Source organism: Ammodytes marinus (assembly GCF_949987685.1).
Source record: "Ammodytes marinus genome assembly, chromosome: 20".
Taxonomy (NCBI): Eukaryota; Metazoa; Chordata; class Actinopteri; order Uranoscopiformes; family Ammodytidae; genus Ammodytes; species Ammodytes marinus.
In genome coordinates this window covers 9,901,394-9,925,191 of record NC_137224.1, presented here as the reverse complement: position 1 = coordinate 9,925,191, position 23,798 = coordinate 9,901,394, and the positions used below count along the sequence as shown (strand labels likewise).

Genomic DNA, 23,798 nt, shown 5'->3' with positions numbered 1-23,798 from the left:
AAGAGTAAAGAGTGCTGCCTGCTTAAGAAAAATCTGAGCATAATGTTTCTTCTGCAGCTCAAGATTTGATTTAGCCTCTACATGTTCCTCTCAAAGTGCACCAGATTGATGCATTTTACTTTAAAACGGTACAAATTATTTTTCCAGGAGGGCATGCCCCTGGACCCCCCAACAACGACCAGGGTCCCTCCCACAGTATCCCAAAATCCTGTGGGAAACACTGACTTCCTTAATATGTTTTGCCATTAATTGTATCTGTGCGGAAAAGTCAGTGTACTTAACTGGATAGGGAAGAGGTGGGGGGGGGCTTTAAAAGTCTGGGCCCAGGGGCCCATTATCTTATAATCCGTCTATGAGCCAACTGGATTCCACAATCTTTTTTTATTTTTGCACAAGCATGCACAAGCATTATTTATAAAAAAAAGTGGGGGGCCCCACACTGGGTCTTGAAACGGGCCCCCAGATCATTAAGTCCGCCCCTGCGTTTATCAATACAAAGCAGGGGACTGTTGCCTATCTGGCATCAGTGCATGTTTAAGTCAAAGTCCTGTATGCTCTTGGTAGCCTACACGCAGACATTTAAAGGGGGGTCAGGTACAGAGATCATTTACCTGTGAAATCTGTGAATTCATACAACCAGTCTCCAGTCCAATCATAATCTTCTACTGGGGTTTCAGTGGGGTAATCGTAATAAAATTCATCTTCTGTGAGGAAAACAGAGGCATTTAGGCATTGCAGTTTTGAACGACTGGTAAGGTCAAGTTTCAGGTTATTGGAAACAAAGTAAAACTGACCGAAACCACCAAGATCTGAGTAGAACTGTAACAAAACAGATAAAATATGTTTCATCAAGTTGATAGGGTGAATTCAAGTATATTTGGACATCAGGTAATTTGGTACAGCATAAGAAAACTGTGTTGTACTTTGGCCCTGAAAAGCCTCAGTCAAAGCAATTGGTCAAGAGACCTAGCTGTGAGCACACATGACCAAACTCACATTTATTCCCTGTAATGTCAAGTCAGCATCAATGGTCAGCATCAAACAAGAAGTTGACCCCACAAAGGAGATGTATTGAAGAGAAATGACATAAGGGTTAGCTTGAACTTAATACAAGGATAAACAATTTCAGCAATTCATATTTTGTAACTGATCTAAAAAAAAAAATGATTTACCAAAATAAACATTTATTGGTTGAAAATGTTTTAATATTTTAAATCAGAACAATTTTCTTGGTGTGTTTCAGGTAAATTGGGACAATGTTTACATTGGAAATTGGGACAAAGTATTGCTCAAGTGTATTCATAACCTGTTAAATAGTGGGTCCTCACATCTATGCCAACACAGATCCACAGAAATATAGCCTATAGACTATTACATTATTCTTTAATTACTTTTATGCTTAATCAATTGCCTAACCTATTATATATGACCTAAGCCTATCTGTCGACGTAATAATCCATTAGGCTAAAATAACACGCATAAATAGAATACATTATCAATTCATCTTAGACATGCGTTTAAGAAAAACAATAAAACTGTTTAAAATACTTACAAAATCCTGTCCAGTGGTAGAGAGTACATGCAGCTGTAAGAGTAGAGCTAGAGCTAGTAAACGCACCATGTTGATGCAGACACTGTCCCAAATGTGCTGTGTGATTTTAGCTCGGACCTAAATAAGCTCAAACATGGACTACCCCATAACACACAAACACAACCCACCTGTTAATCATTAGGACTTTGTATTGATTTGACGTGGGTTGATGCCTGTCATTCAATATGTTGCCTTGTATGCCCTGTGACCTTTTTACTCAACAATTCTAAGAAAAAGTGGCTTCTAAAATATTTAAAATAAATTAATCAGGTTATCCATTAATGAGTTGAGGTTTCTCAATATGCAAGAGCAGACTTTCTTTGCAAAGCGAACAGCTGACTGTGAAATTGTTTTTTTCCTTTTTTACAAAATGCACAATATCCGTATTGCTCTTTAAATATTTTTTGCATCTTGAAGGCAGCAGCTCTATTATTTATTATTGTTAAGAACACGATGCATGATTTATAAAAAATGTACTTGCATGGATATGTAATATATCACAGTTGAACACCATATTCAAATTCTTTTTTTCAGGAGTTGCATCTTGATTGTTAATAAAACAGCTGAAAGTGTAGATTTATTTGAAAGGTCCGTCTGTGTGGTGTGTTCATGTGCTGGTGGGGAAACTCAATAACCACATTGATTAAGAAAGCCAAAATATGTGACACGACCAATAACAGATAAAGAACACATTCTTACAGAAACAGTTGTGACTTTCAGCCGAGTTGTCGGTTTTTATTCAAACAGTGATCACTTTACAGTGGGACCAAGAGCATATTCTCAATGTACAGCACTGTATATATATATATATAATGTACATGGGGAGTATGTGGATAAATTAGAGTTCTGATCAGACCACAAGCTTTCTCTCCCTGTTAACATCATCCTACAGGTAAAATGTTGTCATCATTTGTTCAAAGTTAAAAAAAAGCATTCAGGTCACTGACAAAAGGGAGTGCTTGTAAATCATATACATATGCCATTCAACTTTAAACCTTGGTATTAATTAGAATTGTCGAAATGCATTTCATATAACACTCCAAATTGTTGTTGACACTTCAAAACCAGTGGCTAAATCATAATAAGTGCCTCAAACCTTGATTGCTAAACAGTATATGGTGTTCATGCATCAGTCTAGTGGTGTCATAAACCGCATGCACATAGGAAGTCATTAACACAGTGTTTAGGTCAGTCTGTTTGCATACCACTTGATTTTTGTTAAGAAGAACCAGTCTCGAACTCAAATTATTCACATCTCCATTGCAATCTCCCAATGTGCTAACCTTGAAGACCATTCTCTATAACATACAATTCATTGTCTTCAGCTCCAGAGAATATGGCAAAAAGGCAGGTGCAATTCACAGGTTATTTTTTCCTGGAAACAAAAAGGGGATTGGAGGCAGTTTCCAGTAAGTAGAAATAATATAAAAAGTCTTTAAATATAGGCATAGAACGCTAACTTTTAGAAGGAGAGTCAGCAGCAATGGTCAGTCCTTCTCACTATCAAACTCCATGACAACAGATCAAAACAAAGTCACAGCGTGGCCAGATGCTTGTTTGTCTGTTTGTTTTTGTTCCTTCTGCTCCCAGAGTGCGCCTCCTTAAGGTCGACGTAAAGTCTCAAGTATTGTCCACCTGGTGAAACATGTTCAGGTATATTCTGATTTGCGGATGTAGTTGGAAGGCACATAGCCTCGCCGGCCTCCTGCCTCCCCCAGCCACCATTCACCGTTGCCGTTCATGTCCTTGAACTCCAGTATCCGCAGCCGCTGATTGGCCGAGATGCTCAGTTCATTGGCACAACGGGCATCGAAGGAGTAGAGAGCGTAGTAAATCTAAAAATGAAAACAAATTAAAATTTTTAGACAATGCCATCATTACTTCACCTATTTTTCATGAATTTTTAAAGCAGAAGTAATTGAGGAGTTTGCCCCCTGGTGGCAGCGGAATAATAGCAAAACAGTTACACATCCAGCAGGACACAGAACAACATTGACATTCATTTTCCTGATCCTGTCAACCTAAGAAACGTATGCCTAACAATCACTCAGTCACTATTTGACTCTTTAGCTGCTAAATGCTCCACTGTGTTCACCTGTTACTCGCTCACTTTTTGCGCTGTTCGGTGCTGGGCAAGAAGTTCAATAAAGCTTAAATACTGAGCTGCAAGTCAGCAGAATGCTCCATCGGGCATTCCGTCTTTTTTGTAAATGTCTGATATAACAAAGAAATACATTCATGGAACAAAATCTCACCTGATGACCATCTACTTCACTCTCTTGTTCGGGCTCGGGCTCTGGCTCGGGCTCTGGCTCGGGCTCGATGTACTCATCTCTGGAGTAAGCAGACCGCTTCTGGCCATTATTATCTCCATTTTTCCACTGGTATGAACTGTGGGATTTGTCTGTGTGTCTATACCGCTGTGAGCGATTGTCTCTGTGCGAGGAATAAGACTCCGTCTCTGACAGGTCCGACGTCTCTTTGCTCGCGCTTGTGTAACTGGTATCGTACCTGTCTCTGTCTGAATGTCTGTGGGAAGGCTCGGCGTCTCTTTGACTGAGGTGTGTTTGTTCGGAGTATTCGCGGCGGTTCGATGGATTTCGGGGCGAGGAGTTTATGGAGGTGCTCTGAGTGGCAGAGTCAGGTATGGGCACATCTCTATGGTTACTCCTACGAGAGGAGGCGGACTCCAGGGAAGGGTGTGGAGATGAATGACTAGGAGGCTGCGATGTTGAAAAGCCCACGGTGGCAGTTTCCTGGTTGAAGGTCAGTGTGCTGTTGCTGTTTTGGCGGGAGAAAACGGGGGAGGAGCCACCGTAGCCGGACTCGTTGGACGACTGGCTCTCGATGGACACGTCCGATTGGCTCCTGCGTGGGTTGTAGGGTTTGAGGAAGGAGCTGTACACAAAACCCTTGGCGACTGCAAATAAGAGAAGAGCAGATTAAGACATTTCGTGGGGCTTATAGGTTTAAATATTGTGCCCCATTTTTTTTTTACAATTTACAGAGCAGTATTAAACCGAATGCACTGATACCAATGGGCCAATCTAAGGAATTTGGTAAGACACCTCATTCATTTTAACTGTGACTGTTTTACATTACAAAGTCGTGTGTTTTTGTATTAGCATCAAGGACATTTTTGGAATCCAATTCTCACGTTTCTACTGTTGTTTTTAGAAGAAGTTTAGTTGTTTTTTTAATCTTTAAATTTAAAATAGTTTTAAATTTGTTTCAAATAATTGTATACATTTTTCTATCAATAATTTTAGAAAGACTATTAAAAATGCATCATGTCATAATGCTCTCTACTGTGATCTTTGAAGCATTTCTTATGTTCATTTTTAAGTATTCCTGTGTGACATTTTATTGTGTACTCATGTCTCACTTGCATCTGAGACCTTGATCTCAATCTGACTTCCATAAATAACCTACCTCCAGTATCAATTAGCCAGCGGTTGTTGCTACCCATGGGATCCTGCTGCTTGATTACACCCACAAGGTCTCCCTCTAGTATAGAAACATCCAGATCCTGGGCTGCATTGAAGTTCCTCTCTGCCTGGAACAGTTTCTCAGGGCCATAGCGTACCAGCAGTCCTGCACGGTGCTCGTCTGTCTGCAAGATGCAGTTGGGCTGAAAGAAACAAGGACAAGACTCACGATTTAGATAGCGTTACAGTGGTGAAACACCTCGTTCATTAGTTATCAAAATACGGTGCGGCACAAATGGGAACTCACAGGTGCCTGCAGTTGCTTTTTGGAGGTCTGCTTCTCCAGCGTCTTCTTCTCAAAAGGCTTTTTAGTGGGTGGGGCCGGAGGCAGGTCTTCAGGGCAGAAGCTAAAGCCCTGCAGAAGTTGGAGGACTCGCCCGTACTCTTCCTGAAACTGTGAGATCAGGTTGCCCTCTGTGACAGCTTTGTTTGAAAACTGCAGACAGAGGGGGGGGGGGGGGGGGGGAAAGAAGATTTGAGTTAAAATGCAAGGCAAATAAAAAAATAATGTCTGCAGACACTGCAGGCAGCCTCAGCAGTGTTGCTGCTGTGAAGCAATGCTAGCCCTTTTGTATGTATTGTATTTTATTTCAAATTAATTAATTACAGAAATCCGGAAGTCCCTTTATGGCGGTATTTTACAAAGCAAACACAACAGAAGGTCAAGTGCAATAAACAATGCACCTTTTTTATTTACCAAACTCTTTTTGTGTCTACATTTAATAACTATTTATAGGTTTATGTTTGAGTCAAATGAATATTTTGGTTTAATTCTATAAACTACAGACAACATTTCTACCAAATTCCCCCCAAAATATTGTCATTAAGAGCATTTCCATTAAGTAATGTAGAGATGAAGTTTGAAGAGAAAAAAAAAACAGACTGGTCTCCTAATTTTGTCCAAAGCTGTATATCATTAAATCAGCCGACTTCCTCTCTAAATATCTGCATAGGCCATTGATAAACTCATGTCCACAGCCAACAACACCCAGAGAAAAAACAAAAAAAGTCAGACTCACAACTTGCAAGAGGGGCTTGAGCTCTCCCAGCGTGGTCTTCATGAAGTCCTTCTGGGAATGAGAGAAAGCCCTGACGCAGCCGGTGAACAGCTCCTCGGCTGCGATGTGGAACTTGGGCAGCTCGTCCAGCAGCTGAGCGTTGAGCGCCTCGTAGTTGTTGCGCGCGGCCTGCAGCTCTTCCTGGACGCGCCGCTCCTTCAGGCGGTCGGCGCGCTCCTTGCAGTTGTCGTAGTCCAGCAGCTTGTCGAAGCGCTTCTGGATGAGTTTGTGCGGCCCGGCGAACATGAGCAGCAGCTGGTTGAGCGGGTTGGTGACCAAGGCCTCTGTGCGCTCCTTCTGTTGGGGGGGCATTAAAAAAAGAGAGGACACAATCAGTTGACGTCATCACTCTGCTTTAATATATTGTTGAACACCCACAGACGATAAATAAATCATCTATGGACTGTAACTTTTTTTTTTGTTCATGTGCACTGGTGTATTTATTGAATGACAATAAAGCAAGTCTAAGTCTAAGGTTCATCACAGGAGATGCTTATGAAACACAGACCATTGTGTTTTATATAGAAAGGTTGAGTGTCGCTCTCTTAAAAGAAAGACGTGACTCACATTGGCATATTTTTTTTTTATATATATAAAGCCCATGACCGGGAAGCTTCCACATTATTTGACTGCAATGCTGGGAATTTTAGATGGGCTTTATCAAACCCGATCCACTGACATGCTCATGTTATATGTTCCACATGCCCGATTTGAGCTTGGAAAGAGCTTTTAGCTTCAGTGCCCTGACTCCTGAAACAACTTACAGCAACACATTAAAATAAATACCTTCATATCCTTTAAGAAATGTAGACACATTATCTTAACTCTCTGAAACTGTTTTGATAAGGCTATATTGTTGTACTACCCATTTCATTTTAATTGCAGCCATTCTACATCACTGTCTAAATGTTTCAATAGTTTTTGTCTCTTTATCAGCTTATTGTGTATTTGCATTGTATATTGTGTATGTATTGCTGTTTTTGCTTTGCATTTGTTTGACTCGACATCATTGCAAATGATGGTCACCCCTCAATTACATCTCTCGAGCATAAATAAAAGGTTAAATAAATTCCCAATGCACTTTTTACAGCTACACATGAGAGGCTAAAGAGAGGAAAGGGGGGACTCACGAATTGCATGAACTGTTTGTCACTGATGCAGCGGTGAGCTCTCTGGAAGCGCTCGGGGTCGAGGACGCTGCGCTCCGAGTAGATGTCACAGAAACTGATGGCTGCCAAGACCTTCACCGATGCCGATTCCTGAAAGAGATGCAAGCCATGTTCGTGTAAGTACCCCGCAATATTAAACGACAAATATACTTACAAATACTGCAAAAGGTGTTTGTAAACATGAAAAAACTAAAAATTAACATTAATCAAACTTTTTTTTTCATGTGATTGTGGTCAAAATGCCCCTACCCTTATATGTTGCAGGTACAAGGAAATGTCTCTGATAAATGACTTGATGAGCCTCTCCTGAAGCCTGAACTTCTTCTCTGCATCATCAAACGCTTCATCTTTAATCTGGAGAAAAAGAACAGAAGACAAGAACTTCGTCATTCAAGGCATTCTTCAGGCGCCGTCTTCCTTCCGCTTATAGGTTAGGAACTCAGCTAGGAGCAGTGATGTACCTGGGGGGAGATTCCTGTGAGGTGTTTGAGGTGGCTGCTGACTCGGTTGGACTTCTTGATAATGGAGTGCATGCTCAACTTGGAGATCTTGTCGATGAACGTGTCCTCGTCGACTTTCCTGTACTTCACCACTGTGGACATTGTAAGAGGAAAGCAGTTCAGAATGTGCACCGGATAAAACTACTTAAACAAGACTTAAATTAAATCAGGCTTTCAGGGATGTCACGATAACAGAAACGTAATAGTCGATACCGATATACCAGTAAAATTCCACGATTCTCGATACCCAATTGTATACCGTGGTAAAAAAATTAATCCCATGTCCTTCAACATACACCGTTAGTATTTTATTTTATTATTCTAAACAACGGTGGCATGTAGCCTTTAAGCAATACATTTTAAAAAAGTGACAACTATTAGTATTTACATTACAAAAAACTGCCCTATCCAATTTCCTTACTTCATGGGAGTTTTGGTTGTATTTTCTACGATTTTCTGTTTGTTGAACACTTGTAGGCCTATACGAAGCCCCTGTCAGTCCGGTAAGACTTAGAATCCCCGGTAACTCACGATACCTACGCTACTGTAGAAAAGTATTTCATTATCGACTAGTATCGTTAGTATCGGTTCCTCGTGACATCCCCCTACAGGCTTTGGCGGCTCCATACCGAGGTCTTTCCTGCGCTTGAACTCGTTAATGTTTCCGTTGATCTCCTTGACGGCCAGCACAGCCTTGGTGAGCTGGGGCCGGTCGTGGTGGTCCTCCGCTGTGGCCCCCAGCAGCTCCATCAGCAGCAGCGGGTAACGCATCACCCGCTGCACCGGCTTGATTAAGAAGGAGCCCAGGTTGATGTAGTTGGTTTTCCCCCTGAAAAAAACAGAGACGGCAGACAGGGTTTGGTTGACAGGAAAAAAAAATTTGAATATTTTTGAGTGAGAGACACTCAGAGAATTATCCAGTCAGCCCCTTCGCTCACTATCACAGTCACTGAATCATGTGGGCGAGGAGGAATGTTTCTTCCCATGTTCATGTAACACACATCTCTGTATGATATGGATTGTATGATCTAATGATATGCAACCGTCATCACACACATACATATATATATATATATATATATATATATATATATATATATATATATATATATATACACACACACATATATATATATATATATATACACATATATATATATATATATATATATATATATATATATATATATATATATATATATATATATATATATATATATATATATATACACATATATATATATATATATACACACATATATATATATATATACATACACACATATATATATATATATATATACACATATATATATATATATATATATATATATATATATATGTGTATATATATGTGTATATATATGTATATTCAAATCATGACAGTTTTTGGGAGACATAAAACTGGGAAGGCGCAATAAAAAGATAACATGAGCTTGATTTGCTTAGTTTTAATGCAATCTAGAGGACAAACTAAACAGCAACTAATTAAACTGCATAGTTTGATTGTTTCCACCCAACATGTGATGTTGATGTGATTGATCGAAGATGATTTATCTTTTTTCATTATATGGAGATAATGTCTTGTTATTGACAAAACAAGGATGACAAATCGATATTGAAATGTACTAAACAGTAAAACATGTCATACATGCTGGTCTGATATCTGGTTACCAGATGTAATTACTTACTTATAATAAAGAAGGAGATCTTATTACTTATGGTTTTTTTATGTAATATTGACTACACAAGTGACTGTAAATTGCAGTTGCTGTTTCAGTCCAGAAGATGGCATTAAATGTGTTACTTTGCTTATCCACGCAGAAGAAGAGGAGAAAGCGGCAAGAGCATGTTGAATATTTCCCTTTCCCAACAATAGCAAATAGTACAGTATTCACATGCACGTGCAGACAGGAACAACCCAATATGAATGAGTCCATCTCAGTCCAGGGAAGGAAATTGTAATGGCAGCGCGGATGTTTTCCACACACGAACACGGGGTAAAAACACACACACACACACAGGTAATTTCCAAAGGGGGTTAGTGAGCAAAAAGGCATGCGGTCAAGATTATTCTCATGCTGCAAATCATGGCAACACTTATTATAGAGACATTAGGGAGACTTACCACTCACGATATATGGCCCTGTTGAAAGGAAGGTTGGAAGAAAGATAGAAAGATAACAAAAACAGGATTTTTAAACCTATGATCCAATGATAAACTTTCATGAATGTGTAATTTTTCCCCCCCACAAGTCTTAAAATCTGCGTAAGTCGAAAGGAGGTGTATTTACAAATGCGTTTTCTATTTGCACAGAATGTCACTTGAACTTTGCATGGTCAATAAGAAACGGTTAAGCCGACTGCACTCGTGGCTGTGACGTTTTTGTTTACAGGGATTCTCTATCAAAGCTTGAGAAAGCCAAAGCCCCCTCTGTGTGGCAGTTAAACTCGAAACACGTGACTTTTTGAAAGCTGAAGGGGTTGCAACAGATGACCCAGACACCCTTTAGAAAAGTGCATTGTTTTCCTGTCGAGGCCAGCAACTTTATGGCAAACTAACAAAACGACTAGCCAATCACGCCGCTAAAAACAACTTGGTGTAAACAAGGGATTGGCAGTGTGAAATCTTTGGAACCACCGCCCCTTTTTTTCCTCTCTAAAGCTTCCGGTTCCAATAAAACCCTGTGTTTATCTTTAAACATGGATCTTTGTGTTACAGAAATGCAACAGTGCCAACTCAAGCGCCTGAGTCACTGCAGGTGAAACCAGACAGGTGTAACCAGGTAAGGCGCATTCTTTGACTGCACTGCATTACTGAGAACCATAATAGAAACTATGAGCTGGAGCGTCCACACAGACACTAGACGATAGGTTGAGAGTTGTCTTTACAAAAAAAACAGGCAAAATTTACACATTTATGTGTTTCAGGAAGGAAAATGTTTTTATCCAAAGATTAACTACGACTGAACTTCTCTATCATAACACGCCCAATGCATCAAAGTTCAAAGTCTGCTAGGAAATCCCCATCATAAATGAATTCCATGTGGATATCAGCCAACAGGTAACCTTATTGTGAGCCCTGAACCTGACAACATGACTTTTTTCCAAAATATATACTGTACATTGACAGGAGAAAAGCTGAATGCCGAAAAATGTCTACAGACACCATTTTAAGTGTAAAAAATCTATGTGTGCTGAGCTAGTTACATTTAAAAAAAAGGCTTTAACATAACAAACCCATTACTTTTTGACCCTCGGAATGAATCCTCAACTTTTTTACATTTCATGTTTCACTGTACATTTGTATTAGTCATCACTCTTGCTTTCATGCTTTTTAAAAACACACAAACATGCACGTTTTTGTTGTCTCACGTGCGGAAAAAAATATGGTTTTAATCAGTCAAACACACAGCTCAAACTTGCTATCTAAAAACTAGTGAGTGACTAGGAGTAGGCACTAACATTGTTCCAAACATTTTTGTTCCCCTCCTTTCGGTGACTCACCTCAGCCTCTCTAGACACTCCAGCACGTGGCGCTGGATGCTTTCGTCTTTCTCGTAGCTCTCCAGCAGAGAGATGGCATCGTCGTGGTTCTGGCAGTAGATCTTGTACACTTCCTCCAGCTCAACTTTGAAGTCCAGGAATACGTTTCCTGAGAGCACGGGATACGCAAACGTAATTGGTCAAGAGTTCACTCAAAACTCACCAAATATTCAAGTAAGTGTGTGTGTACAATTGTTAACGGGCAATAAGAAGTAACAAACTAAATTAAAAAACATCCCTGGGATTTTTTCTACTCAAAGCGGCTACGAGTAACATTTAAATATATTTTAAACAGCCTCATGTTTCCTCTGATAATCATAAATTACCCTTAACAGCAAACGAGACAATCAGTGCAAAGAAAGACGTTTTTATATAGTTTTTATTACTGCTTTTGGTCTGGTCGCACACCCAGTCCGATTTTCGGTTCGCTCGTGCAAGCTCTATGGTCACATATCCGTATTGGTCGCAGATTTCAGTGTGGCGCTGCAACGCGATTTGAGAAGCCTATCCCTCCAGGTGAGGGAAGGGGAGCGGGAGCCTTGTTTGAGACAGTTATTTGTCGTCATAATGACTGATAACGGGGCTGAACCATCAAAGAAAAAAAAGAGAATGCAATGAAGAAAAGCTAAAAGGGAGAGTGATATAGGCTACGGGCGGGACGAGGGCGTTGCCAAGCAACGTGTATACAATTTCACGAGAGCGAAACTAGACTGCAGTGTTTACTCCTAAATGAATGAGCGGTTGGTACTAACACAAAGTTTGCTTTGCTTCACCATCATCAGATAACCATTATCTGAAATAGTCATTATTTACATCAACAACACAAACACATTACCTCATCGTGATCCATACTAACTGCCGTATCTCGTTCATTCGCTTTCTGTGAGGACACGTAATCTTTCAGCTCCGTGAGAGAGAGTAGTTAGGTGACGCTGCTGCATCAACTCATTGCAATCAGGTGTGTTTAGCACTGACTGGCATTAGTTGATGCAGTGTCAAAACCACTCTCACAGAGCCGAAAAGAGTCCTCACACTTTCAACACACGGACATGCACTATATTGCGCCCTTCTCAGTTCACACTCCCACGCCTGGCACGAGCTAGAAAACAGCTTTGCGACAGCGGGCGTCGTAAAAATACTACCGCTTTTGTCCAAAGAGGCCGCCAACGTGCCATGTTACTCGTAGTGGCTTTAATACAAAAATAAATCAAACATCACTTGACATTGGCATCCTTCGCTTTACTCCATGGAACGCTGGCTATATTCAAAAATGCATTCAAAGTCTTACACAGCCTATAAAATTTGATTAGATGACAGTTAATGGTTGAACCGTGAATACAGTACAAAGCACAACATGCAGTAGGAAGACCTCTGATTGGACAGTGGGTCAGTGAAACCATTACCTCATAGGAAAAGCATAGCTTCAAAAAACTGTCTCCTTACCGATTGAGTCTGTTTCCTCTAGGGCTTCTAACAGCCGTTGTGACAGGTCGATCACGGAGCCGATGTTGCCAAAGAGCCCGTCAAAGTCCACATTCTTCACCTTTAAGAAATGTAGATGGAAATGTGTTAACACGGCGATACAAGCTGCATTTAACTTATAAACACCATGATACGTTTTGTTTTGTCCATGTAAAAGACAACATCCTTGATCCGGGGTTTCGGATCATTGTCTGCTATCTTAGAGGGTACGGTACTTCCTCCACACAAGATCAACGGTACAACAACAAAATAAGCATGAGATAGAGAGGTAAATCGGATATGATCATCAAATGCAGCAAAGGCAGTAAGAAACCAAACTGGATTCAATCTCAACTACTGAGTTACTCTTTTTGGTAAAAAATAAAAAATCTCTGTAAAACTGGTTCGGTTGAAGCTGAATAATGTTTGGTCCACCCATACATTTAAATATGTTAAGAAAATATTGCTTTGTGCTGTGTTGTAAAAAGTCCTCTTCGCAGACATCATGTATTTCTTCAGATCTGTACATCAATTCAACCATACTACTATTAACATCCCGCCCCCCCTTACCTGCTTCTTCTGCATTGGCTCGATGATCTCCTCCACACACATCTGCAGGTCTTTGATGTAGTCCTTCTCCGTCTGCAGCAGCTCCTGGATGACGTTGGCCCTCTTCTCCAGCATCCTCTGCTCTGGATCCTCCGTGCCGGCGCTGGCGGGAGAGTCCGAGGTCGGTGCACTGTCCAGGGATCTGGGCTCCGACGACAGGAGCGTCATCTCTGGAAAAAGGCAAAATAAAAAGGGACACAGATTTAGTGCCATCTAGTACTGAAGTGAAAATTATTATTCTTTTCGTTTTTTTTCTACTTATTAATACTTTGTATCAGTGTTTGAAAAAATAAAGCACAATGTGTTGACATAAACAAATATTTAGGTGAGTGTATAGAAAAAGACAAAATAACAAAAGGAAAACAAGCTAACTGAGGATAAAAAGTGTTGACATATCATGAATGTCATTTAAAAAAAAACTATTTGGATTTTGGCCTGGAAATTGATAAAGATGTCACTCTTATGCCACAATGACTTGCACGTACATACTGTATGTACACCCTCACCTCCACACACATCTACGTCCTCTTCACTCAATATTTTCAAATTGTTTATATATTTCATCGATTTTTTAAATCCTTTTCCATCTTGACTCCAAAACATCACAAAGATCCCCTATCCTTATATGAAGTGAAAAATACTTTGAACTTACAGCTATCTTCTCTTTTCACATACAGTGTGTAGGTCAAAAACTATGAAATTCTTCTCATAAATGCATCATTAGTTGCCGTGAAATTGGCGAACACACAAAGCTTGGCGTGGCATAAAGGGGTTATTATAAAGATGACAAGTCCAAAAGGCAGAAGAGCAAAGAGAAAAAAAAGGTTCCCAGCCCATGTCTCCATTCATTGTATCCAAATATACTCCTGGCTGCCCGCCCACACAGCCAGTCAGTCCGCCCTTTTACCCTTCTTCTTGCCTGACTAGCTTTGGATCAATGTCCCGGGCTATCACTCCCAGGGGCTGATCTCTGGGGTTTTTAACGGGACTGGAGAGAGAGCCTGGTTCATGCACCACTGCCTTTTGTCAATGGATCCAAAACTGGAGTGGACTCAGGCTCTTTGTGTGTGGCACAATGGCCTGTGACAGCAACTACAGACATAGGGGCTCTCAGGGACAGGGCAGACATTAAAGAAGAGGCAGTTAGTAAGAGAGGGGCACTGAGGGAAGAGAGATAACACTGTTGGGGACAATACACAAGGACAGAGACGAAACCTGCTCTAAAAAAATTATTTGGGTTTTGTTTTTTTGGATTTGATATTGGATCATACCCTGTTCCTTTATTACTATGAGCATAGTAGTTTATTTGAAGTGGATCACACACACACAAACAGCAGGTAAATACTCGCTAGAGCACCAAATCTATGGATTAAAATGGTCCACCAAACTGCAGTATTGATGTATTTTGTTTCTTTTTTAAATAAATTAATGACTGTATATATATTGTTTCCCCTTTTTTTAAGATTAAGGATTTCAGTAGAAACAAAAGGGATTTGGGGGCAAACAATCTCAAATAAATCACACTTGCTGAACCGATTGGCGGATCTGGCTTCCGTTGACCTCCCACTCTGACCCCCTCTCCCTCCCTTCACATGACTTAAAGCTCGTCTCAAAGAAGCTTTATCTCATGTCACCATATCTCCCCTCCTGCATCCGCAAACACATGCAGGTTTTCCCCACTGCTGAGAAAGTAGTTTACTGAGAGTTTTTAAAAAGTCATACAGCAACACAATATAGACTAATACAAAGAGAGACTGAGAACAAAAGACTCAAAGAGTTTAATTGGAATCAAATCGGCTTATTCCCACGATTGATGCTCTCTTCCGCAAACACATACAACCACATCATACGCTCCACTTCACACACTGAGCCATTTCAAACCAACCTGGTCAATGTAATGACTTTGACCCACTTCTACGGAATTCCACTTTTCTTTGTTCTGTGAATTATTATAAAGAGGGTGAAGGCATCGCACACACACACACACACACACACACACACACACACACACACACACACACACACACACACACACACACACACACACACACACACACACACACACACACACACACACACACACACACACACACACACACACACACACACACACACACACACACACACACACACACACACACACACACACACACACACACACACACACAACTAACAGGGCTTGAAACATTGCAATTCGTTCATTTAAAGTACAGAAAAAACTGATATTAATTAGTAAGTGATTAAGAAAATATTAAAAAAGTATTATCCGACTACTGAATTCAAAAGAAATAGATTACATGAACAGCCAGACACACACAATCCTAGGTGCCCATAAATGTAGGCGTGACATAAACAATATCAGCATGTGGAACAGGACCGGCCTGTGTCACCCGGCACTCCCATGTTACAATCACTGCTGTATCACACACACACACCTGTGGATGGATGCCAATAGACTAATCACTCAGAACAAACAACAACCTGTTGCTGAAAACCTCATGATGGTACCAAGCCAGAAGGATTCAACTAGGAAAAATGATCTAGGAAAATAAAAGGAAGTATTCTTATCAATACAATACTTATTGTTATCTACTGTTGGAAAAGTATATAGGAAGTCATTTGAGTATACTCAGCTGTCCTTCCTTTACTGTTTAGCTGTGGGCTGACTGCAAACACAAGTTGATGGCTATTTATTTTTTTAACCACATTTGACAACCGATATGTGATCCACTGTATCTGATGGAGAGACAACTGCTAAATAATTTGTACACATTCAACAGGTTTGGATGCATGTTTAAACTTTGCATGGGGGTCTTCTGGTTTGTTCAGCATATGTAAATACATACACACACACACCATAGAATTGGTGTGACATGGATGTGGTATAGCCCAACCATGGGAATGAGGAAAAACAGGGACCATGACTCTGCAGGGGGCTCAGCAGCAATATGTTTAGTAAATGAGTTGCATTCTAACACTGACCTGGTTCCACATATTGAAAAGTTTGTTAGAGGGAGAGAGAGAGGGAGCGAAAGAGCGAGAGAGAGAGTGAGAGAGAGAGAGAGAGAGAAGTATATGTTGTCTACTGGAATAAACTGGGTTAGGGGTCATATGGTTTAATCATACTCCCTTGGCTCCCTCCAACACTAGTAGTATGGAAGTCCTTTAGACAACTATTTTGGTTTGTATTGCTCTTTGTGGAGCAAAAACTGATCTACTACAGCATATAGAGGACATTTTAGTACAAAAGATGAATAATAGAAAATCTTAAGAACTAGTTAACTTTGACAACAGTTATCAAAGGAAAAACAGCAATCCAGTAAGACTGCCTATGAGGCCTAAAACAATACTGCATTTCTCAAATTTGGCAAACTACTGGGAGGTTAATTTCCAAGTCAGACATTGCGTCTCCCAGCATTAAGCCACTGCCCAGCCTTCAACAGGTGGAATCAATACTGTTTTTCCGAAAAAGCTGATTCACTGAGCCATCTGGGTAAAACCTGAGACATATCTTTTTTACAACAGCCCACGCCACGTCCTAGCTTTGGGTAAGAATTGGATCTAGGGAACTTGGTGAACCTGCTTCTTGGAACAGGCACCTTAACATTTCCACGGTAATCAAGACGTATTTGAGATTGGTTTGCGGTCAGAGACAGTCCTTGATTGCCACTATTACACATTATGAATCATGTTCAAATCTTAAGCTTATAGATAAAGAATACACTGCGGGTTTGATTTCTGGAGCAGCCACAATAGGGAGTGTTCACTTATTGGTGCTGTAAAATGACAGTTCACCCACTATGTTCAGACACTGACAGTCACAGTTGTACAGTAGCTCAGGTCATCACAGATGAAACAAAAACAACAAAGTGGTGGAAATCAGGTGGCACAAACTAAAGGAGCGCTCAGGCAGAACACATAGCTTGAAGGTTGCCAAAAGATAAGCGATTGGGACTGGATTGCTGCTGGGGTGAATTCCTGAGTATCACACACACTATGATTTATGGGTAAGATGCATGGTCACATCTGTATCAAATGAAGTGTTTTTCAGCTTTATGTTAGTTTGTCCTGCAGGTTTGACCAAAGCAACAACAATGAAATGCACTTGGACATTTACAACTTTCTCTGGCTTTTCCCACGTTAATGCATGTAATGGTGCTCATAATATCCATGCAGATTTTAATTTAGAATCACAGAAACAATTTATTTGGTGTGTATATATGCGGCCAGTTTTAAATAGGCAAAAAAATACAGATCAAACAATGGCCTGTTAATGATAACACATTTAACTTTAGATTCCCTTATCAATGCTTCTCTAATATTCAAATAACTGCAAATTCCTCCTTGAATATCAAGCTGTAAAAACAGATAAACATTTTAAGAAGTGTTTTCACTGAGGGACTCACTCCAAGGAACTATATTTCCATTGCTTCGTACACGGACAAAAAGAGAAGATGATGAGGCGTCACCCACCTGCTGCTTGCAACTTTCTTCAGACCACTTCAAAAACAAGCACACATTCACTCCCCCCACCCCCGTAACACACACACACACACACACACACACACACACACACACACACACACACACACAACGTGGTTCAAACAACGGCACCCATTCTACGATAGTCCATTGTCAATCTTAAATCCAGTTTCTGAGCCTTGAGGAGAACTGCGTAGCAAAAACTCCATTCCAGACCTCCCATTAACATGAGAATGGATGGGAGCCCACCATCATTAAACACACACTCACACCAGAGAAGACGAGCACTGTGGCAGACAACAAAACACGGAGCTGGACTTTGTCTTGTTTTGCTGCTGAGAAAGAACAGGTGTTTTCAACATGCTGCGACCCAAATCCATGCACATTTAGTAGACCAAAATATCATTATACTGGAAAGATGCTTGTGACATCAGATGAAATGCGAATGAGTCAAAACTACTGCCAATTAAACTTCAGAGAGACATCAATATAGTTGTTCAATTAGAACTCTTTTTTTTAGTGCGTTTGTTTTTAATTTTTTTTTTTTTTTTTTTTTTTTTTTTTTTACCAACAGTATTCGTAGTGTTTCTAGTTGTGATCAGCTCAATTCTTCTGTGCTTTGCATTGTGGGAGAGAGCATCAGCAGCAGTCCGACCTTCCCTGCATTCCAAATTGTATACTCTTTTTTTAACATTTCTATATACTGAAGCTGACCATAAAAAGTATGTAGTTTGCATGCAGTGGGCATAAATTGGGACATACTTTACTCATTTATTTCTTCATAACATTGCGCTTTGAACATGACTCTTTTGCTTTTTTTCCCCTCAGACCCTACCATGCTGTGAACGACTGCCCGTTCTGCTTCGCCACAGCCGGGCAAAGTGGCTCTGAACTGCCAAAAAACTAAACTGATGATTTGTACACTAAATAATACGACCAGATGTAATAGGACATCCGGGTATTTTTTAGCATATAGCATTTGACATTGTGAATTGGGATATCCTAAATCTTTTTTTCTGTCAGTCTAAATAGCAGTCCAGTTCCGTGATGAATCTGTTTCATGGTTTTCAGTCTACTGAAGGGCAGACCATGCTCCTCCTCTGAGAGGCTGAAATCTATCAGAATTATGAGGCTCCCCTCGATCCTCACAATCTAGATTCTTACTTAAGGATCTTTTTCAACTCTTTCCTACCAAGTTAACCTCCCTCTTTCTCATTTTTAATGAACTATGACTCTGTTGAACAACTTTTGCAAGTAGAGTTTTAAGTAAGCGCGCCACACTGAAAGCTGTGCAAAAGTCAAAAGTTTGCCCTCCACCGAGCGCTCTAAGGTCAGACACAATCAGTGCTGTGTGTGTGCTCTGCTCCAAAGTTCATAGCACACTGCACAGTCGCCATGGCAGCACGAATAGCAGGGGCCCTCCTCATATCAAGCCAAGTTTTTGGAGAGCGGGGAGTGGCTTTGCTGAAATGATTACATGGGAAACTCTGTCTTTATGTGAGTTTGTTCTGTGTGTGTGTGTGTGTGTGTGTGTGTGTGTGTGTGTGTGTGTGTGTGTGTGTGTGTGTGTGTGTGTGTGTGTGTGTGTGTGTGTGTGTGTGTGTGTGTGTGTGTGTGTGTGTGTGTGTGTGTGTGTGTGCGTTTATTTGGGAAATAATTTCACACAAGCTACTAAGCTCTTTGACAGTAACACCACAATAAAACTGTATTTACCCAACAGCCTACAAGCAGTGACTTGTAAATTAATACTGCATGTATTAAAAAATGTGACGCTGGCAACTGGCACTAGGTAACCATGTCTGCACAGGCCTTAAGCTGGGGCTCATACACAACATTGGATTTGTTCTTAAAACTGTTGCCCAAGGTAGAAGGTCACTTAAAAAAAAGGAAAAACGGGAGGAGTTTAGTCGGTGACAGACCATCCTGTTTATCTTGCTTTATAGGGTCAAATGTCAAAAGGTCACATTCCAACTCCTGGCAGAATCCAACAGCAACCTTTATGAGTCATTGTCTGGAATCCCTGGTAATTAAAGCCCTCCATTCAAATCACGCCAGTCATTATGAAAGCAGGCCGTTTACGGACACATGTAGCATTCAGAGCGTGATTTTAATCCTGTGTTTAGCTTTGTCCACTATTAGACTTCGAGAGATGCAACTTCTCTTGTTGGCAGGTGGATAAAGCTACAATCTAATTACCTAGATGAATAAATAATTTGTTACAAACGCCACACGGTGAGACAGTGACCTCAGGCTCCCTTGGAATTTTCTCATTTGGTTTAATTTCCACAACGCACAATGTCAAACGACTTCAAGAGACCATCAGCTTTGCATGTGTGCAGAGGGTACTTTAGGAGGACCCCGAAACCATTAAGTGAGTAGACCTATTCAACCGAAGAGCTGTACCGTCATCACGTTAATGGAGAAAGGGATGACAATGGGTCCATTGGGCCCCACAGGCGCTTTGGTGATACACAGTCCTGCAACAAAATACTCAAATGAAATATTTTTAAATGGTTATGATGGAAATGTTATGTCAATTACATTACATTTTCTCAATTTACATTGCTATTTTGTATGACAAAGTGACTAATGCCTTTACTGCCTGTATGGGATAGTATTTGTTCCTTCCTGTCGGTGAGTGCTGCCCTATGACTTTGAGATAACTAAACTGGCAGAATGTGTTGCTAAATGTAAGACAAGTAAAGACAAGGATCCTGATGCCTGTGGGCTTGATGAATTTTCCCACGGCGAAATGAAAGAGAACTGAGTTCTCTGCATTGCACTACTAATAGGTGTGAATTTTTTTCCCCCTTCAGACAATCCCACATGTCATGTATTATTGCTATGGACAAAGGTGTAAGCTTTTTAGTGTGTACACACTCTAAAAAGTGCATAAACGCCAAAGGGATAATTGTAAAAAAAAATTGCTAATTTTCAACTGTAATATTCAACAAACTGAACCGGACAGATACTCAAAACTCAATAACAGGCATTCTATTAATTATAATGAAACAGTTTTACTAGCAATCCTAACATCCACTTTAAAACCAAAACAGACACGGTAGAACTGATACTTGAAATACAAGTAAATCAGATACTGCTTTGACTGTGCTATAATGTGCCTTTCCCACAGAGTGGCTCTTTTCAGACAGCCAGTGATTGAGATCAAGGCCCTTATTTACCAACAATAATGATTCTTTAACACAAAGGACGGCAACAGGATAACTGTGTGCAAGTGTAAATAAATTACACTCTTAAGCTAGTGCTTAACACTGTGACAGTAACAACATCCAAGTATAACACCAATTAACATTCAAACAAGTTTATTTGTTTAAGTGTGTTAAACTGATTGTGTGATACACCAACACAGGCAGTGTATGATTGTCAGACAGGAAATACTCAACAAAAAGATAAACACCATTTGGAGCATAAAAACGACTTGGATAGAAGTATACGATCAATGGCAACAAGTAATCAACCTGCAAATTTCAGGTTATTAGTCTGATTTGGAATTTGATTGTAACTCATTTACCATTGAAGGGCATCAGAACATGATTTACTCTCACATGACGAGTTACATCCATTTATCTTCCTATGCGATAATTGCCTTCGTCTTTTCAAGAGTAAACTAGGTGGGAAAGAGAAAGTCCACAAGGTCTAAAACAAACAAATAGTATCACTGTTGTTCTCTATGCAGGTACTAGCAGTAACCAAACTTAGATCTAAAGCTTGCTGAGTAAGCACTAATGTGCGTTAGTTACTGTTTATGTGTGCCTATTTTGGACGCAAGAAAATTGTGAAACTCATCATTAACCAAAGAAATGTTAATGTTCTAACAGTTCAATCATTTTAACAAAGTTCAAAGAATAATCTAGAAGAAACTTGCATAATTACTAGAAATCAGGTCAAAAAGCTTCAACATAAGTTAACCATAAAAAGGGCGATAAAGAGGACTTAGGATCAACAACAAACATGTAAGTGTGACCACACCAATGACTCATCGGACTAGCGGGATAAATCCACTGACATTTTTTGCTTGCCAGCAATGAGATAAGACATCTTTAAAGCAATGTTGTCAGACGATTTGAGATCTTGTCCAAAGACTTCCGGACTTAACTCCAAACTCCCCCACCCCACCTCCATCCCGCCGCCCGCCAATAGCAGTAACTGCATGAGGATTACGGAGGGCAACCCGGCATACACTGCCAGATCATAGCTGGATGACGACACATTATTCACACACAGACGCTAAAACACTGTCCATACAGCAGAATATGTTTCTTTAAAGTTCAATAGAGTGACCTTTAAGAGAAATCAAGGTTTATACTTACACCCACATCAAATATTCACAGGTTTATTTGATTCAAACAATAAGCAGGTCAAACAAAAACTGCTCAGCAATCCATACGTGTGAGAACAACATTCTCCCAATTATGTTTGCCCTCTTTGGATTTATAGCCATATGTACGCCTTCAACAGTAGCACATGCACACACCCATAAAGTTCATAATACAAATTATATACACCGAACTGTAAAAGCTACATGTCTGTCAGGTGAAACATTAATTAGTAACTGCTGTTTGCTAGACTGTATAGATTTTTTAGACCCAGAGGTCTAATATCTAAAACTTGATTACAGACAACAAATGTAATAAGACATGCTTTAAGGTCATCTCAAAAGCCTCGGCCATCACCTCAATGTCACAGAATCACAACATAAGCCCAATTAGCACAAGCAATAAGATGGTCTTATGTTTTTAGCCATGCCATCAAATGCTTTACTCAGGGCAAACCCCTGACCACGCTGAAACAGTTTAACAAGATTAAAGGATGACAAGATACTGCAGAGGCAAGGGAGCATGTGTGTGTGTGTGTTCGTGTTTTGAAAAATGCCGTCATCTCTCAAATAAGCCTCCAAGAGCCTCACTAGCACACACACACACACACACACACACACACACACACACACACACACACACACACACACACACACACACACACACACACACACACACACACACACACACACACACACACACACACACACACACACACACACACACACACACACACACACACACCAAGTATCAGTCTAGTCTTGCAGTGAAGGAGTCAGGCCAGTACTGGCCACCTCCTGGCACCAGACAGACCCCCGCCATCCACTCACCATGCTGACGCTAGGGATTAATACTTGGACTCCCGAAATGCATGCGTGGTGGGGGGGGGCCAATGTGGACTGTGTGTGTGTGCGTTGCCGTGCATGTTTGGCTTGTGTGTGTTTCTAGGTGAATGGGGGAGGGGTCGTGGGGCGCCACCTGCTTCTTCTCAGACATGAAGAACTGCAGTCAGCCAGTAAAGTGCTCTTAATTCCTTCGATTCCACTTGAAACACAATCTCACACACAAACAGACACAACTACTATCTGATGTTGTAATTAATTGGTTATTGTGTTTGCAGACCACAACTTTTTATCTGTTATTCCAAGTGAACCCAATCATGTTCACAACTATCCTTTTGAGTTCTCCCTGTCACTGTTTTGAACAATTTGTTAGTGTAAGCCAGTGATAACATCATTGTCCAAGAGCTGGGTGTTGTATTTCAATACTAAGAGTGCTGACCGTAAAGAAGCCATAACATTGAAAGTTAGTATTACAAGCTTGGTTTAATAAGTAGGCTTGTTTACTCAAGCATTTGACAGATATTTTCTATTTTAAATACACATTTCATAAAAACTTTCACTAAAAAAGTATTGCCCCAAATGACTAAACTTTTCAAGTGTTTTACAGCCCCAGATTTATGATTTAGCATTTCTATTGTCAATACATGACTCACAAACACAAGGTCCAAAGATTTTGTTAAGATAATAACATTTGTGTTGGCTCTTCACAGAATTC

The 23,798-nt window shown here is 40.3% G+C and overlaps 1 protein-coding gene across 2 annotated transcripts in view; it reads right to left on the bottom strand.

Annotated features, from left to right (window-relative positions):
* Positions 1-2,310: 2,310 nt before the first annotated feature.
* The window catches only part of dnmbp (dynamin binding protein), a 47,399-nt gene continuing 25,911 nt past the window's right edge, over positions 2,311-23,798 (bottom strand). For both annotated transcript variants that reach the window (XM_080048951.1, XM_080048952.1), the window contains 13 exons: positions 13,384-13,592; positions 12,796-12,895; positions 11,314-11,461; positions 9,935-9,952; positions 8,436-8,635; positions 7,768-7,898; positions 7,556-7,660; positions 7,268-7,396; positions 6,099-6,434; positions 5,327-5,515; positions 5,024-5,222; positions 3,847-4,511; positions 2,311-3,426 (listed from right to left, as the gene is read on the bottom strand). In XM_080048951.1, coding sequence (XP_079905077.1) covers positions 3,241-3,426; positions 3,847-4,511; positions 5,024-5,222; positions 5,327-5,515; positions 6,099-6,434; positions 7,268-7,396; positions 7,556-7,660; positions 7,768-7,898; positions 8,436-8,635; positions 9,935-9,952; positions 11,314-11,461; positions 12,796-12,895; positions 13,384-13,592 — 2,615 coding nt within the window. In that variant the 3' untranslated portion in view covers positions 2,311-3,240. The remainder of the gene's footprint in view (positions 3,427-3,846; positions 4,512-5,023; positions 5,223-5,326; positions 5,516-6,098; positions 6,435-7,267; positions 7,397-7,555; positions 7,661-7,767; positions 7,899-8,435; positions 8,636-9,934; positions 9,953-11,313; positions 11,462-12,795; positions 12,896-13,383; positions 13,593-23,798) is intronic.